Raw genomic sequence first — 16,773 nt, forward strand, 5'->3', positions numbered from 1 at the left:
TGGGGTACAGAATATATGTATGTATATGTTTTGGCAGGCAGTGATGGGGTGCAGCATATATGTCATACTTACCTACTTTCTTCAGCTCTCTTCCGGGAGCCAGCCAGTGGAGGGGGGCGTGAGGGGGCGGGGCGGCCAAAACCGCGTCATTTAGGCCCCGCCCCCTGTGACGTCATGACGCAAATTGCGTCATTTGACAGCGGGGGGCGGGGCTAAACGCCGCGATTCATCGGGAATCGCGGCGTTTGGGATCTAATTCTGCCCACTTCACTAGGAAGTGGGCACTTCCTAGTGAAGTGGGCAGAATTCGGGAGATTGCCACACTCGCCCGGGAGTCCGGGAGACTCTCGCAAAATGCGGGAGTCTCCCGGACATTCCGGGAGAGTTGGCAAGTATGATATATGTATGTTCGTTATGGCAGGCTGTGATAGGGTGCAGTATGTATGTTGTGACAGACAGTGGTGGGATGCAGTATGCATGTATGTTCTGGCAGACAGTGGCGCGGCGTGCAGTATCTATGTATGCATTTTCTGGCAGTCAGTGGCAGCGGGCAGTATCTATGCATGTTCTGGCAGTCAGTGGTAGTGTGCAGTATCTATGCATGCATGTTCTGGCAATCAGCAATGTGGTGCAGTATGTATGCATGCATGTTCTGGCAATCAGTAATGTGGTGCAGTATGTACCACATTGTGCTTATGTGCTTCCCACCAGCACCTGCAGCACTGTAATCACCTCCCCACTCCTTAAACTTGAGTCCTTGTTGATGCTGGTCACCAGTGAAAGCAGACAGACTTTTACAGAGATTCTGACAGAAAAGTCCTCCAAGACAGGAAGTGATGAGACAGACTGTCAGATCAGCTGTGAGTTAACCCTCCATGGTTCCAGCAGCAGAGTTCTCACACAGCAGTACAGCACAACACTGGGAAGGAGCAGTGTGTGTGAAAAAACTACATTCTGCTGACGAAACAATGAGTAAAACACAGCCCACAGCAGACAATGAGAAGAGGGTGTGTATAGATTATCTGCAGCTTCTCTCCAATACATGTCACTTGTAAAGAGGGACATGTCAGATGCTAATGTCCAGATACCTCACATCTCCTCCCCGCTGTGATCACCACTGAGTGTGATCAGTACAAGTACCACAAAAAAACTTTTGAATTTCATGATCCCAGCTCAGTGCAGTGAATAAATTAACTGATGTCACTGAGGGGCGGGAGGTTTATAATTGATTCACTAAAAGCTGTCTCTGGCACCTCAGGGAGAGATTAAACTCTCAATTGAGAGCAGTGCCTGGACTAGTAGTACTACAGGGTGCCCCCCCATATCCCCAAAACACTAACCAGCCCCCCTGTGGCTAGAAAATGTGGGTCATTTCTTCAGATCACAGATGAAAATACCTTATCCAGAGACAGCCATGTTTGTGCTCTCAAGTGAAGCCAGTCTGAGTACACCCAGCACACACCTCTAACTGACATGTGCAACGTTATGAAATCCCCTATCTTTAAAATGGGGCATATTTCACCAAATTGTAAAAAAAACTTTATACTATAGAGGTTCGAACGATATTACCATCAAAAATCATTATCCATTGCCCCTAATCACAAAATTGTTTGTGTCAGAGGAGCCACCATCTTCACCAAATTAGATTTAAGAGGGTATTACAATTTAATTCAAATTTGTGCAGGGGATGAATGAAAGACCACTTTTAACACTTGTGATGGGAACTACGAGTACCTAGTCATGCCATTCGTATTGAGTAATGCTCCAGCGGTATTTCAGAATTATATCAACAAAATTTTTTGTTACCTCCTCTACAAAACAGTTGTTGTCTACCTGGACAACATCCTTATCTTCTCCAATAATCTGGAATCACATCGTGCCCATGTCAAGGAGTTTCTTTAACGACTCCGTACCAACCGGCTCTTTTGTAAATTGGAGAATGCACCTTTGAAGTCCCATCCCTTTCCTTCTTAGGTTATATTTTTTCTGGTACTGACTTACAGATGGACCCAGAGAAGCTCAAGGCGATTCTCAACTGGCCTCTTCCAAGCACTCTCAAGGCAGTCGAACGCTTTCTGGGTTTCGCAAACTATTACAGAAAATTCATTAAAAATTTCTACACTCATGTGGCTCCTATCACAGCCCTTACCAAAAACAGATCCGATCCCTCCAATTGGTCTGCAGAAACTGAAGCAGCGTTCCATTGCATTAAACAACTCTTCATTTCCGCTCCAGTTCTTTGCCAGCCTGATTTATCATGACCTTTTATCCTGGAAGGGAATGCCTCTGCAGTAGGTGTAGGTGCTGTTTTATGTCAACATTTTGAAGATGGATATCTTCATCCCGTGGCTATTTTTCTTGCAAATTTCTGCCGTCAGAGAGAAACTACTTTATTAGGAGATCAAGAATTATTAGCCATTTAGTTGGCTTTGGAAGAATGAAGACATTTGGGAGGTGCCAAATATCCCATCTCTGTCGTCACAGATCATAAAAACCTTCTGTACCTAAAGTCAGCCCAGTGTCTCAATCCAAGACAAGCTAGATGGGCCTTGTTCTTTTCCAGGTTTGATTTCAAAGTAACCTACCGGACAGGATCCCGGAATTGTAAGGCCGATGCTCTTTCTTGTTCAAGATGAGGATCTTTGCCTTACCCAAAAAAGTCCCATCATCCTGTGTCCTTTACTACCACCAATATTGTTCCTACCCCATCTCTGGGAAAAGTTTTCATAGCTCCAGCATTTCGCAAGATATTGCTTCAATGGGCTCATGCCTCCTGATTTTCCGGACATTCTGGAAATCATAAGACTTTCAAATTTCTCCAAAGATCCTATTGGTAGCCTACCCTCAAGCAGGACATCCAAGAATTCATGGCTTCCTGTTCCAGGTGTGCCCAACATAAAATATCTCGCCAGACACCTGCCGGCCAACTTCAACCATTGTCAATTCCTCACCAACCCTGGACTCATCTGTCTATGGACTTCATTACTGTTTCTAATAGGTTCAACACCATCTGGGTTGTAGGTGACAGGTTCTCCAAGATGGCCCATTTTGTCCCTCCCACTGGACTACCCTCCGCTCCAAAGCTGGCTCAATTGATTATTCAGAAGATTTAAAGTCTTCATGGCTTGCCTTCAGAAATAATCTCCGATCGTGGGGTCCAGTTTGTGGCCAAGTTCTGGCGGTTTTTGTGTTCAGCTCTTAGAGTGACGCTCAAGTTTTCGTCTGCCTATCACCCCCAAATAAATGGCCAAACTGAAATGGTGAATCAGGATTTAGAAACTTTTCTTCGCATATTTATCTCATCTTCACAACTGGAAAAAACTCTTACTCTGCGCAGAATTCTCCCAGAATAATCAGTATCACTCCTCCTCTGGGTCTACACCATTTGTTATGGTCTTCATCCCAGAATACCTGAGTTCCAGCCTCTTCCTTCTGCCATTATACCTGCTGCTGATAACACCTTACATCAGTTCTCTAAAATATAGAAGGAAGTCCGTTCTTCCCTGTTAAATGCTTCCTCCAATTACAAAAAATTTGCTGATCGCAAACGTTGAGCAATACCCAGTCTCAAACCAGGAGATCGAGTCTGGCTCTCCACTTGCAACCTGAGATTTAAGGTACCTTCCATGAAATTTGCCCCTTGCTACATTGGTCCATTTCCAAAAGAGTGAGGCATCAACCAAGTAGCTTACAAACTCAAACTTCCTCCATATCTATGAATCCCAAATTCCTTCCACATATCCTTGTTGAAACCTTTGGTCCTGAATAGGTTTCATTCTGCACTCCATAAGACTCCTAAAATCCAAACTCAATGAGAAGTCGAGTATGAAGTGGAAAGGATGCTTGATTCACGGATTCGTCATGGTCAGCTTCAGTACCTTAATGATTGGAGGGGTTACAGCTTTAAAGAACAAACCTGGATTAAAGCCACTGATGTATATGCTCCACGCTTGCTCCGTATCTTCCATGCTAAATTCCCTGTGATGTCTGGGTAGAAACAACTGTATACTGCTATAAACCAGGTTGGTGTTTAAAGAATTAACGTTGCACTGGCAATGGGTAGTGTCACACAACAGGCTCTCAGGTTCTTACCTATTTGCTGCCTTTCCAAGATGTCCCTCTCTATAAGATTCTGTCCAGTCTGTCTCCACTCCAGAGATCCCTCCTCAATCAGAGTATGGGCATGGCCATCTTGGATTCGGTCACATGATTCCTCTCAGTCAATCAGGTGATAAAAGCCTCCATTCCAGATTCCCTCCAAAATCAGGTAATGGGAGCTGCCATCTTGGATATAGCCACCTGATCCATTTCAGCAACTCAGATTGCTGCTTCTGCCCAGCTGACTTCAGTCTCCAATCTGGAATCAACAACAACTATAAAAGGAATTCATGGAGCCCTTACCTGTTGCCAGTGCAACATTGTATTTCAGACACCAACCTGGTTCCCAGCAGTTTGCAGTCTTGCTATCTATCTTGCTAAAGTCTTGCTATTAATTCAGCTCTGACAGTGCAGTCTGCATTCTGGCTCCAGTCTGATTCCAGCACTCTGGTTCCATCCACTCTGGATGCATTCCAGTTACTGCATTCCGGTTCCAGTCTGGTTACAGCGATTCACTTCCAGCAATCTGGTTACTGCATTCCGGTTACAGCATTCCGGTTCCAGTACAATCCAGCAATCCAGTTCCTGTTTGCTCTCCTCTGCTAATGTGATCACCATCGGCACCAGTCCTTTCACTACATGCAGAGGAACATTATCAGGCCACCCAACTTTGCTCATGTAGTCACCAGTCCAGCTCCAGATTCACAACCTAATCCGGGTACAGACAGATCCTCAGGCGTGACAGTTAGGGCTCCAGGAAGTTCTTTTATAGTAACTGCTATCCCTAGATTAGAGGATGCGGTCAGCTGAGCTGAAGCAGCACTCTGACTGCCTGAGAGGGATCAGATGACTGGATCCAAAATGGAGATGCCCAGGCATTGGTTTTGGATGGTACTCTGGAGTGAAGGCTGCTATTCCCTGATTGCAGGCTGTCTTCAGCTGAGCTGAAGCAGCACTCTGACTGGCTGATAGAGACCAGGTGACTGGATCCAAGATGGTAGCGCCCATGAATTTTTTGGAGAGATCTCTGTACTGGAGACAGATTGGGCAGCATCCTGCAGAGCGATCTGAGACCAGCAGAGAATGCGGAACATAGGGCTTGCTTAGAAAGACAGAGGGTTAAATAGGACCTGAGAGCCTGGTGGTGACAGTTGGTCATAATAGTAGAATCAGTAATGACAATGGCATATGACAGTGGTTCCCAAACTTTTGCAGTTCGCGGCACCCTTAGAGTCTCCAAATTTTTTCAAGGCACCCCTCCAAAATAATTACGGAGCAGTCCTGTTTTAGAAGTAGTTGGGTCAAAAAATTTTAATAAGTATTTAGATTTAGGTCACGACAAAAATACTTATTTAGTTGTATGCAAAAATGCCCCTCTGCATCCAGACACTCTGCCCCCTCTGCATCCAGACACTCTGCCCCCTCTGCATCCAGACACTCTGCCCCCTCTGCATCCAGGCACACTGCCCCCTCTGCATCCAGGCACACTGCCCCCTCTGCAGCCAGACACACTGCCCCCTCTCCATCCAGGCACACTGCCCCCTCTCCTTCCAGGCATTCCCCCCCCTCTGCATCCAGGCACTCTGCCCCCTCTGCATCCAGGCACACTGCCCCCTTTGCATCCAGGCACACTGCCCCCTTTGCATCCAGGCACACTGCCCCCTCTGCATCCAGGTACACTGCCCCCTCTGTCACGCTGTCCCCTCCTCTGCCCTCTGTCACGCTGTCCCCCCTCCTCTGCTCTGTCACACTGTCCCCCTCCTCTGCCCTCTCTCACGCTGCCCCCTCTGCCCTCTGTCAGGCTGTCCCCCTCCTCTGCCCTCTGTCACGCTGTCCCCTCCTCTGCCCTCTGTCACGCTGACCCCCTCCTCTGCCCTCTGTCACGCTGTCCCCCTCCTCTGCCCTCTGTCACGCTGTCCCCCTCCTCTGCCCTCTGTCACGCTGTCCCCCTTGTCTGCCCTCTCTCACGCTGTTCCCCTCCTCTGCCCTCTGTCACACTGTCCCCCTCCTCTGCCACGCTGTCCCCCTCCTCTGCCCCCAGGCACGCTGCCCCCTCTGCAGCCCTCTGCTGCCGCCCTCTGCTGCCCGCTGTCCCCCTCTGCTGCCCGCTGTCCCTCTCTGCTGCCACACTGTCCCCCTCCGCTGCCCGCTGTCCCCCTCCGCTGCCCGCTGTCCCCCTCTGCTGCCCGCTGTCCCCCTCTGCTGCCCGCTGTCCCCCTCCGCTGCCCCACTGTCCCCCTCCGCTGCCCCACTGTCCCCCTCCGCTGTCACACTGTCCCCCTCCGCTGTCACACTGTCCCCCTCTGCTGCCCGCTGTCCCCCTCCCCTGTCACGATCCTTTTCACTCTGCCCCACGCCAGCCATAAAAAAAAAAGAGAACACAGAAACTTACCAATCCGCGCGGCGCCAGGACCCAGCAGCCTCCTCTCTCCCGCAGCTGTCACTGAATATAGACGTCAGTGACAAGCTGCTGCGGGAGAGAGGAGGCTGCTGGGTCCTGGCGCCGCGCGGATTGGTAAGTTTCTGTGTTCTCTTTTTTTTTATGTCTGGCCCTGGGAGCCGCAGCGCACACTTTGGGAACCGCCGGCATATGATTATCAATAACAGCGATAACCAGTTGGAGCATCTCACTGTGTGGCAAGTACCTGTACCTTGTTAAATAGCATACTTCTTTCATGTAATCATTTGCACAGTATTCATATTTAGACTTAGCTACCTAAACTGGAAAAAGTATTTTTAAGGAGACAGAATGAAATGATAAAACACAAGTTTAGAAGAACTAAACTTTGAGCACAAAACCATTCTCCGAGCTGGAAAATGACGAAGTAGCAGCATGTAGTGATGAAACAACCATAATATGAGGACAATAATAGTTACAATCAATCTATTTAAGTGAGCACTGAAACAATGTGACACTTTTTCTCTTGAAGATAATGATTGAAGTACCAAAAATAGTACTTATTGGTAAGAAAAATAATGATGGCGATGGTCGTCTGCACAAAAGTACTAATTATTAATAGTAGGCAGATACTGATGTTGGTATATTTTTCTGTGATGGTATTGCCCACTCTGATTTTGCCTCTTTATGCAGCGCCCTTTTTTCCAGCACTCATCCTCCCAGCAACTATTATGTTCCCTGGTAGGTTCAGTGGGCTTGGCTCTAGTGCATCACTCCCACAATTGGCTTTGAATGGTAAGGCTGCTGTCCCAGCAATGCCCGTACCTCTCTTTTCTCTGGCCGCAATTCTCTTCCTTCTCTGGCGCGAACCTGTTTGCAACTGATGGGCTCTGTCCTAATGGCGATCGGGGCAATCGCCCCACCTAGCAGCACAAGCCTACCTTTAAATTGTGTCCTATACATCGATCAAAATGGGGAGGGGCATGTCCAAACATGGACAGGGGGTGGGGTCAACTGGAGCCAGCCAATCAGAATGGAGTGGGTGTCTATGCTAAATCGACCCCGATAAAAAATAAAGTCTAGGTCTGCCCCTGCTCTGACCTCACTTCACAGTTTCTCTCTTTGTGCCTGGGGGAGAAGGAAATCTGCTGCCCCCCTTAGCCCTCAATATTAACCAAATTAATCTAAGATATTCATAAAATACGCCCCCCTTTAGCATTGCGCCCTGGGTGGTTACACCCTTGAATATATTTTTTTTATGTCATTTTTTATTTTCAATGGTCAATCAAGAAAAAACAAAAATCAAAATGATAATATTGTGTAACATACATAATGAAACCAAAACAGTTATTGTGATATATCGAATACGAGGGAAACATTAGACAAAAAAATGACCAATTTTTACAGTTTAGAGAGCGATATTAAAAGTAGCGTGTAGGAACAAAAGGAATTGTGGGGGGGGACCACGAAGTTAGGCAATATGAGTGTTCAGAGGGTAATTAGGGTGTGATGAGCCCAGAGCAGAGGGAGGGGTGCATATCGGGAGGGGCTATGGTCAACGCACATGGGTCAAGTCGAGGAGGCGGTAGGTTGAGTGGGAAAAGCGTGTTTTGCGCTTAGCCATGGAGCCCATACTTGATTGAGGGCGTGAGTCATTAAGGAGAGCAAAGCATAAAAAAGGAGTAACATTTGCACCTGGGCAAAACCATATTACATTGGAGGGGGAGGTAAATTTAAAATGTGGGGACAGATTCATAGTTGGGGTAGGACATGTCCTAGATTAACTTTTAAATTTCAGTGTAATAATAAAGCTATCAAGTATTTGTGTGCTAGATGAAAAAACAGCCAGTATTTAACTTATGTGCAAAATAATAAACTAATTTGCACCCCTTTCATTGTAACATGGTTTGTCCCAGAGAACATTTACTCCTTTTTTTTGCCTTAATGACTCAGGCCCCTCTATCATGGAGGGCCAAAAGGGACGGGGGCGAGATATTTTTACAATTAAGGGCTATGAGTGATTTGGCTGCTGGCAGGATGTGGGCAGTTAATTTCTCGGAAAACTTGTCAGTTCTTGGGAAGGGTAACACCGGGATGGGGCTTCAAGTAGGGTATTTAAGAGAATATATAGTTTTATTTATATATATATATATATATATATATATATATATATATATATATATATATTATTTTTAATATATTTTTTTTCAATGGCCATATAATAAAAAGCTAATGATAATGGTATCCAATATGCATAGCAAGTCGATATATTGTACTGTGCAGTTTGCAAAATTGAAAGACAGAGACATTTCCAGGGACAAATGAGGGACTGTCTCTGGAAGTTAGGGACAGCTGGCAAGTTACCAAAAATCGTTTATAATAACAACAATGTATATTTTTTAAATGCGTGTGAAACATGGCTTTATGTTGTTTTCCAGTGTCTAATACAGACAAAGTATAAATGAATTTTCAAACCAAAACGTATCACTGAATGGACATTTGTGTCGTTCTGTTCTAGTTATTTCCATCCCAGGCCTCTTGGCATAGACACTGTTGACAGCGGTTACCATTGAGACCAGAGAGGGTTTCATCTCTAGAGCTTTCTTCAGGCGATCAACCAATGAAAGCCGTAGCCGCGGATCACGTGACGCTGGGTTTAATAATACCATGTCTCGGGCTTGGACGTTAGTTCAGACAACGGCTGAGCTGGACTCGGTGCTGGTTGCTGCTGGAGAATGTACGGGAGCCTGCTCAGAGACTTCGAGGAAGACCAATTCTTTTCGTGAGTTTTATTTTAGCGCAGCATCTGTAAATATTACTTTAATAGTACTTTCTGTAAATATTACAGTATTGACGTGTTTTGCACATCAGGGTTTGTGAACAGAATGATGTAGCAGATATGTGCTTTGTAAAGTGCAGCAATATCTCCTAAACTGGGGGCACCGCAGACAGTCTGTAGGTGACAGCACACTGGACTGCTCAATAACCACTCCAACTATACACATAAATAAAAGCATAGTTATCTTTCGTCATCATAGGTAGACAACTTTTGTACCCACTGTGGAACTACAAGTCTCAGCATCACACCTTTAGCATCACACCTTTAGCTCCACCACAGCTAATGATACATTGACTGCCCAAGTATATTCTACTTGGATGGGTGCCAGTAATCCTCATTTTGCAAGAGTGGAATACAGCAGCCTATGAACCTGTCCCTTGCAGAACCTCGTAGCTTTCCTCTAGCAGAGACCTCCTTGTACATAATGTATTCTTATGTAGGCTAGTAGTTCACTGCCTTCATTAGAAATGTTAAATTACTCTGTTTTAAATGACTTTCACTGATAGTTTGTAGAATTAAATATTATTTCATAAACTAGTTATTAATCATATTTTTTTATGCTGTTTGGGGTTTTGTAGCACATGTATAATATTATGTTTTTAATTTGTAACCATTAAGTAAATTAAAGGAAATACATTTTTAATTCAAAGCTGAGCTATTGCTGCAGATGTTGACTATTGACCATAATTTGATCTCAGGGCAAAAGAACCCCTTACATTTTGAGTATTCTGAAAGAAACATCATTTTGACCCATTTTTCCTACGTTCACTATATATGCCTGTGCATTTATTTGTATTGAAAAAAAAGTATCGCTCCATAATAGTAGATAATGTTATTAAGCACTATGAAACACAATGCTACTTATAATGAAACCTGAAATAACCTTTGGTTATTCAGCAATAATACTATGTACTGTAGTAACATCTAACATCTGGTACAGAACCATCTATATAAAGTGGCAACCAAAACCCTAAATTTGTGAATGTTTTTATTCTAAAGTGACATTTTTGTTTAAGATATTGCAGTGTAAATACTTTGTGTTAACTAAAAGTATTTTCAACACAAATTAAGTTTATTGTCGAGCAGTCATCTCTAAGCCTTTCTACTGAGATTTTGCATAGAAAGGACTTTTAAGAACTACTAAACTTAAAACATAAGTTGTGTTTATATAAAAAATCTACTAATAACATTCACCGTTATATATCTAAATGTTTCAGCAGATTAACATAACTGAAGAAAGTTATGATTGTGTGGGTAAATAGTTTCCTGCCCTCAGCAGACATCATTGAAGTACCCAGCAGTTTGCCTCTCCTCAACTGCTTACAACAAATAACAATAGTTTGCACTCAGATGCACAGCACATGTAAATACAACGTGAAATAACAGAATCGTTAAATATATGTTTATGAATATATGAGCAACCAATAGGATGTCAATTTTTTTAGTCTTGTGTGAAACTGTCCAACACTTTCATAATTTGGTTGCTTTGATTGCATCATGTTGTGCTAATCGCATAGACATTGTGTACAGCACAATCTTCTAAGAAAACAACACATTATTATTGTTGTTATTATTCTTATTGATTTGTAAGGCAACATGAAAGCAAAATTTAGTGAGGGTTCTGCTCATGAGAGTTTACATTCTAATGGGGGAATTCAGTTGGCCGCATTACTGTGAAAGTAACGTGGCCTGCGCACTATTACCGTTACTACGGTAATAGTGCGCTTAAATACCGTTATTATGGTAGTTTTAATGCTGGCTTTTTGCTTCCGGATTGAATCTTCTGTAATAACGGTAATTGGTTTAGCGCGGTGATACTCTGGGGGGAATTGAATTCCCCTTTAAGTGGAAAATGGCATAGCTGAAACAAAAGGAACAAGTGTGGATCAGAGTGGATATTGGGATAGTTGTGAGGGTGCTTTAGTGTGCCTAGTATAGGTGGGAGTAGGGTAGGTGTGAAGGTGTATTAGTGTGAATATTATCATTGGGGATAAGGTAAGCTCTAATAGAGAGTTCAGTTTTAAGAGAGCATTTAAAGATTTGAAGGCTTTGGGAGAGTCTGATGGGAAGTGATAGGGAATTCCATATGTGGGTAGCGGCGCATGAGAAGTTTAGTAGATGGGGGTGAGAGGTGGTTACCAGAGGCAAGGCGCAGGTCAGAGATATATCTAACAAAGAATACTTTGAGGTCAGATTTAAGATATATGAAGGGGTGAAGTTGTTGAGGGCTTTGGAGGTGAGGGTAAGTTATATGAATTGGTTTATGGGGAATACATGAAACCAGTAAAGGTATTTACAAAGTGGTGCGTCAGATGTGGAGCATCGAGAGAGGAAGATTACTCTTGCTGCGCCATTTAAGAGGGATTGAAGTGGGGATAGATGGGTTAGCGGAATGGCAGATAGGAGGAGGTTACAGTAGTCAAGGTGGGAGATGATGAGAGTGGATAAACGATTTAGAAGGCGACCGAACTGGGAGATAGTTTAAATGTGAAGAATGACTCAAATGGTGGAGTCAAGTGTGACACCAAGGCTGCAGGCTTGGGAAACTGAGGAAATTGTGCAGTTAGGGAAATTTGATGGGAACTGGTGACTCAGGGAGGAGGAAAGATGATCTGTTTTGACATATTGAGCTCTAGGTAGTTTTGTGACATCCATGTGATGTTAGCAGAGAGACGGCTGACAGAAGTGTAGAGGTCAGGGGAGTAGATGTATTTTTGGGTGTCATCGGTGTAGAAGTGGTACTGGATGTCACAAGAGCAAATTAGTTCACCAAGGGAAGAGATGTACATTGAGAACAACAGGGGGCCCAGAACAGGGCCCTGATGGACCCCAACAGATAGAATGGAAGAGAGAATATGCCAGAGGTAGAGACAATAAAGGAGTGTTTGTTCATCTTCAAATATAATCTACATATGTAAGCAGTGTTTCTTAATGTAATTTAAGTACATTTTCTGTTACTCTAACTTTCAAATCACTTTATTTAAAACTGTATTTGGTACTTGGCTACAATTTGGCTTGCCTCAGTCACCCGTGGGTGCAAGGTTATGCTCCAGCATGATATATTAGTAGTGGCTGACTGTACGGGCCACTGGGTTGTCAGGTCAGCCATTCAAGTGGAAGAAAACTCAGGAAATTAAAACCTTTTATTTGAAAACTCAACATAAGAGACAACAATTCTTGTAGGTGAAAGTGATAAATGGTTATAAATGCATGATAAGTAATCTAGTAAATGAGGTTAAAAAGTCTGCTTTAGGACATTCTGATGGATCATGTTATTTATTGATATGTAAGTAAGTGGCGATGTAAAATCTGCTTTCCCAGAAATCTGTTTTCATGTACTGAGCAACAACAACATCTGAACACATTACGGACATCAAAAGAACACACTGCATTTAGGGTTGTCCCTGTTACGAGCCGCGGCGGTGCCCAGCCGCCGCGACTCACTCACCCGCATCCCGGCCGTCGCCATGACGACCGGGACGTCATTTCCGGCCATAACCCGGCCGTTGCCGGGGCAACCAGTAGAAGCTTCAGAGCTGCGTCCCGACAATGGGAGGAGGCCGGGCGCAGCGTTCTACAGCCTGTGGGCTAATTAATATGGGCAGATTATAGGAGGCAATTACAGGCATTAGCCTGCAACTGTGCAGGCCAGGGGCAAGTCCTGATTGGCTCTGTTAGTGACTGCTTTATTAACCTGCAGGAGTGTGTTCAACCTGTGATTGGTTCAGCTGGGTATTTAAGGCAATGAGGTCTGCTGCCTCATTGCCGGTTATAGTTCCTGTGTTCCAGTCTGCTGACCTGCTTGTTCCAGTTCCTGTATCCTGATATCTATATTTGACTTCCCGTGTATGACCCTTGGCTTTGTATTGGACTTCGCTCGTGTTTCCTGTGACCCTGATCCTTGGCTTGTTTACCCGTTCCGCTACTTTGCCTGTGACCTCTGACCTCAGCTTGTTCATCGATACTGCTACTTGCTGCCAGCCTTTGACCTCTGCGTGGACCTGACTCTTCTTGCCTGGGTTCTCCCCAGCCGGTACACACTTCACGACCCTCTGTCAGTCTGCAGCCCAGTCTGTCCCCACCATCAGGGGCTCCAGTGAACACCTGACTGGCAGAGTAGACTCCGGGTTGTGTTGTGCTGGCTGGAGGGGTTCCTAACAGTCCCATGACGTTTCAACTGATTGAATGCAGTAAAGTTGTGATGCACAGAAGTATGCTAGTGTGTTCCCAAAAAGCTTATGTTACCTACATACAGTTGAGTTTGCCATTGTGTGGGCTAACCCTTCATGGTAATCACTGACTCATTGATCTTGACCATTGGTCATGGTGTGCAATGGGACATTACTGGTTCTTAGTCCATTGATAGGCTCCATTCTCATGAACATTGGTTTAGCTCAAAAACTGTCTCCACTGGGTGGAATATACTTTTGTGTGGGTTGCATTGGAAGTTCATTCCTTCATACCTGGGACAATTGGGGAGATATGTCATATGGACATTAGGGGGCATATTCAATTAGCCACGATGTTTATGTGAGCACTGCGGCTGTGTTTTTTTTCCAGTACTACAGTATCACAACATTGTGAAGTTCTCTTCGCATCCCTATGAGGAGCTTAGAGAGATCCGCAATGCTACATTGCCACGGAGTGCTTCCGGAATGGACGCAAAGGAACTCCTCGGCTAATTGAATGTACCCCTGAAAGTTTTACTGCTCAGGAGATATATGAACATATAAAAGCAAAAGGCTGTATAAGGCTGTAGGCCAAGTACTTTTATACAAGCTACAAAAATCTGAGGTGACTTCTAAAATCCAAAATTATCTACAATAGGGGATGTGTTATTTCTTTTACTACAAAAGTCTTCCTAATAAACACTAAAGTGATGACATCAGAAATTCCTCTCTATTACAGGATTTATTTACAGGAGTTTATATATCACTTGTGTATTATAAATATACTAGTTAAAAGCCCATCAAAATGACGGAAAAAAATAATAGTAAGATCATATTGGATCCATTTTTGGTAACGGTTAAATGGTAAATTTGACAGTTAATTCAGAAACAATAGGGATTGTAGCCAGGTGGCCAGGCAATATTAGTACCCATACACGCAGGCTATTGATTGAACAGCTTGGATGGCTGCTCAGCCGCAAAATACTTAGTGTGGCAAAATTCACAAGTTCTGTTTATGGGACCACAGTTATGAGCATTAGTATTTGTTTCATCAACGTTACCTACTCCAAGGGGTAAATGTATCAAGCAGAGAGTTTTCCATTGAGTTTAAAAAGTGGAGATGTTGCCTATTACAACCAATTAGATTCTAGGGGCGTATTCAATTGTTAGCGTTAACGCTGCAAAACAAGCGCTCGAAAAATATTACCATTTATACGGTAATATTGCGCGTAATTATCGTTCATACGGTAATTTACTCGCTTAATTTCAGCTCGCTGCTCAGGGAGCTGCGAGCTGAAATTGAGCGAGTAATTACCGTATAAACTGTAATATTTTTCGAGCGCTCGTTTTGCAGCGTTAACGCTAACAATTGAATATGCCCCTAGCTGTCGTTTTGTAGAATGTACTACATAAATGATAGCTAGAATCTGATTGGTTTTCCAAACCCACCGGAAAACTCTCAGCTTGATACATTTACCCCCAAGAATGGCGAGGCATCTTGTTTGCTGACTTTGTAGGTGTTGATGTGATATTACCTCTGTCCTGTTCGCTCTTTGATTTATTTCTCTGTGATGGGCAATTTGCTGAGGAGTCATATTTGCATGGCTATGACGTTCGCGTTCTCTTTGGTCATCAGTTATAGTTTGTTGTCGGCTGTATCCTGCTCCACCCTTTGTCCTTTTGCTGCTTCTTGCTGTGCAGTTACTCCCTCAGAAGATATTTGCCATTTAGGTGATATCCCAGTTACAATTTGTTGTTTAAATTAATTAGTATATTCCTATTAAATAATTATAATATTCCTATTAATTTAACAGTAAGAATGGATTGAAAATCGAGTCAATTTGGAATAGCAAAGGTCGTTATAAATGGTAACTGCCACACAAAACGGAGATAAACCAAACAAAATAAGCCCAAGAAATTAGGAAAATCTAGTCAGTAGGAATAGTCAAGTAACCAACAGTCATTTACACACATTTTACCAAATTTGTGTGTTTTGTGTGTGTATTTATAAAGGTGAGGAGCAGCGTTAGCCTTTTATATATAGATTATGCACATACAGTGTACACTTATGCTCCTTCACAAACAAATCTGGCCAGAAAGTCAAAAAGTTCTCCATGGTAAATGTAAAGTCCATGAACAAGTATTAATTATTGTACCAGACATGAATAGAAACCAGCACAGTATGTTAACTTTTACCTAAACCCTCTGTACGGTGCTGTGGAATCCTTGTGGTGCATTATCAATAAAAGATAACAATAATAATAATCCACAATTAATTGTAGTGGAGAATGACAGTAACATGTAGAAAGGAGTAAGTCTGACAAGAGGTCACTGTGGCCTCAGAGTAACCTTAGAAGTAAGCAAAGGAGAAGTGTTCTAAGTATAAAGTGGATTGAATGTGTTGATAGAAGAGTTTAAACAGTGCACTGTATACTTTTTGGATTCACATGCAAGGGCCTCTGTTACATAAAGCCATGCAAAGCCCTCTACTAATCTGATAACATTTGCAAGAAGAACATTGTACCTAGAAAAGTAGTTTACAAAGACAGATTTAGAAAAGCTCTTTTGGATAATACATGTGCTATACTCTAGCCTTATAAAGTTGGATATTATAAGATTATATTTGTGTTCATTTGTAATCTGTTTATACATAATCTACAATGCTGGTAAAATGTCCAAATTACTGTTGTGTAGTTTTGTTACAACATGCAATTTTGATTGGATGATAGAATTGTAGATGCAGTGATCTCTTAGTGGCCCATTTAGACTTTTATATATAATTCATGATATTTCTGTATATTTGTTTTGTTCCTTCATATTTATTTATTTTTTAAAAAAACAAAAACAAACCCATATATTTTATGAAGCCTATTGTAAAACAAAGATGCTGGTTTTATAGCTAATGTTTATTGTGGAAGTTTGTCTTCATTTCAAGTCAGTATCTACCTCTATATTATGTGAGGTCTATAATAAAATTTCAAGCAAAACAATCTAGTCTTGTATTCTATTGGACATTTTGGCTCTATAACAATGTTTTCATGACTGATCGCTTTCAGTTAGTTTGCATTTAAACAAGACATTCCAACCAACTGCTTCTCTTTTTAGGACCAAATCTTGGGTCATTGTGTGAGTACATTATTGATTATGATACACAAAGTTTGAACTTAGATAAAAAACAATTGATTGTAGGAGGTGATCCTCATGACCGGACAGTTTTACCTTCACTTGCATTTACATTTTAAATTATGAAACCGTTTCACAATGTCATC

The 16,773-nt window shown here is 43.0% G+C and overlaps 1 protein-coding gene across 2 annotated transcripts in view; it reads left to right on the forward strand.

Annotated features, from left to right (window-relative positions):
* The first annotated feature begins 9,170 nt into the window (after positions 1 to 9,170).
* MLF1 (myeloid leukemia factor 1) overlaps positions 9,171 to 16,773 on the forward strand; it is a 40,378-nt gene continuing 32,775 nt past the window's right edge. For both annotated transcript variants that reach the window (XM_075202059.1, XM_075202060.1), the window contains exon 1: positions 9,171 to 9,278. In XM_075202059.1, coding sequence (XP_075058160.1) covers positions 9,232 to 9,278 — 47 coding nt within the window. In that variant the 5' untranslated portion in view covers positions 9,171 to 9,231. The remainder of the gene's footprint in view (positions 9,279 to 16,773) is intronic.

This window comes from Mixophyes fleayi, chromosome 3, assembly GCF_038048845.1.
Source record: "Mixophyes fleayi isolate aMixFle1 chromosome 3, aMixFle1.hap1, whole genome shotgun sequence".
In the NCBI taxonomy this organism is placed as follows: Eukaryota; Metazoa; Chordata; class Amphibia; order Anura; family Limnodynastidae; genus Mixophyes; species Mixophyes fleayi.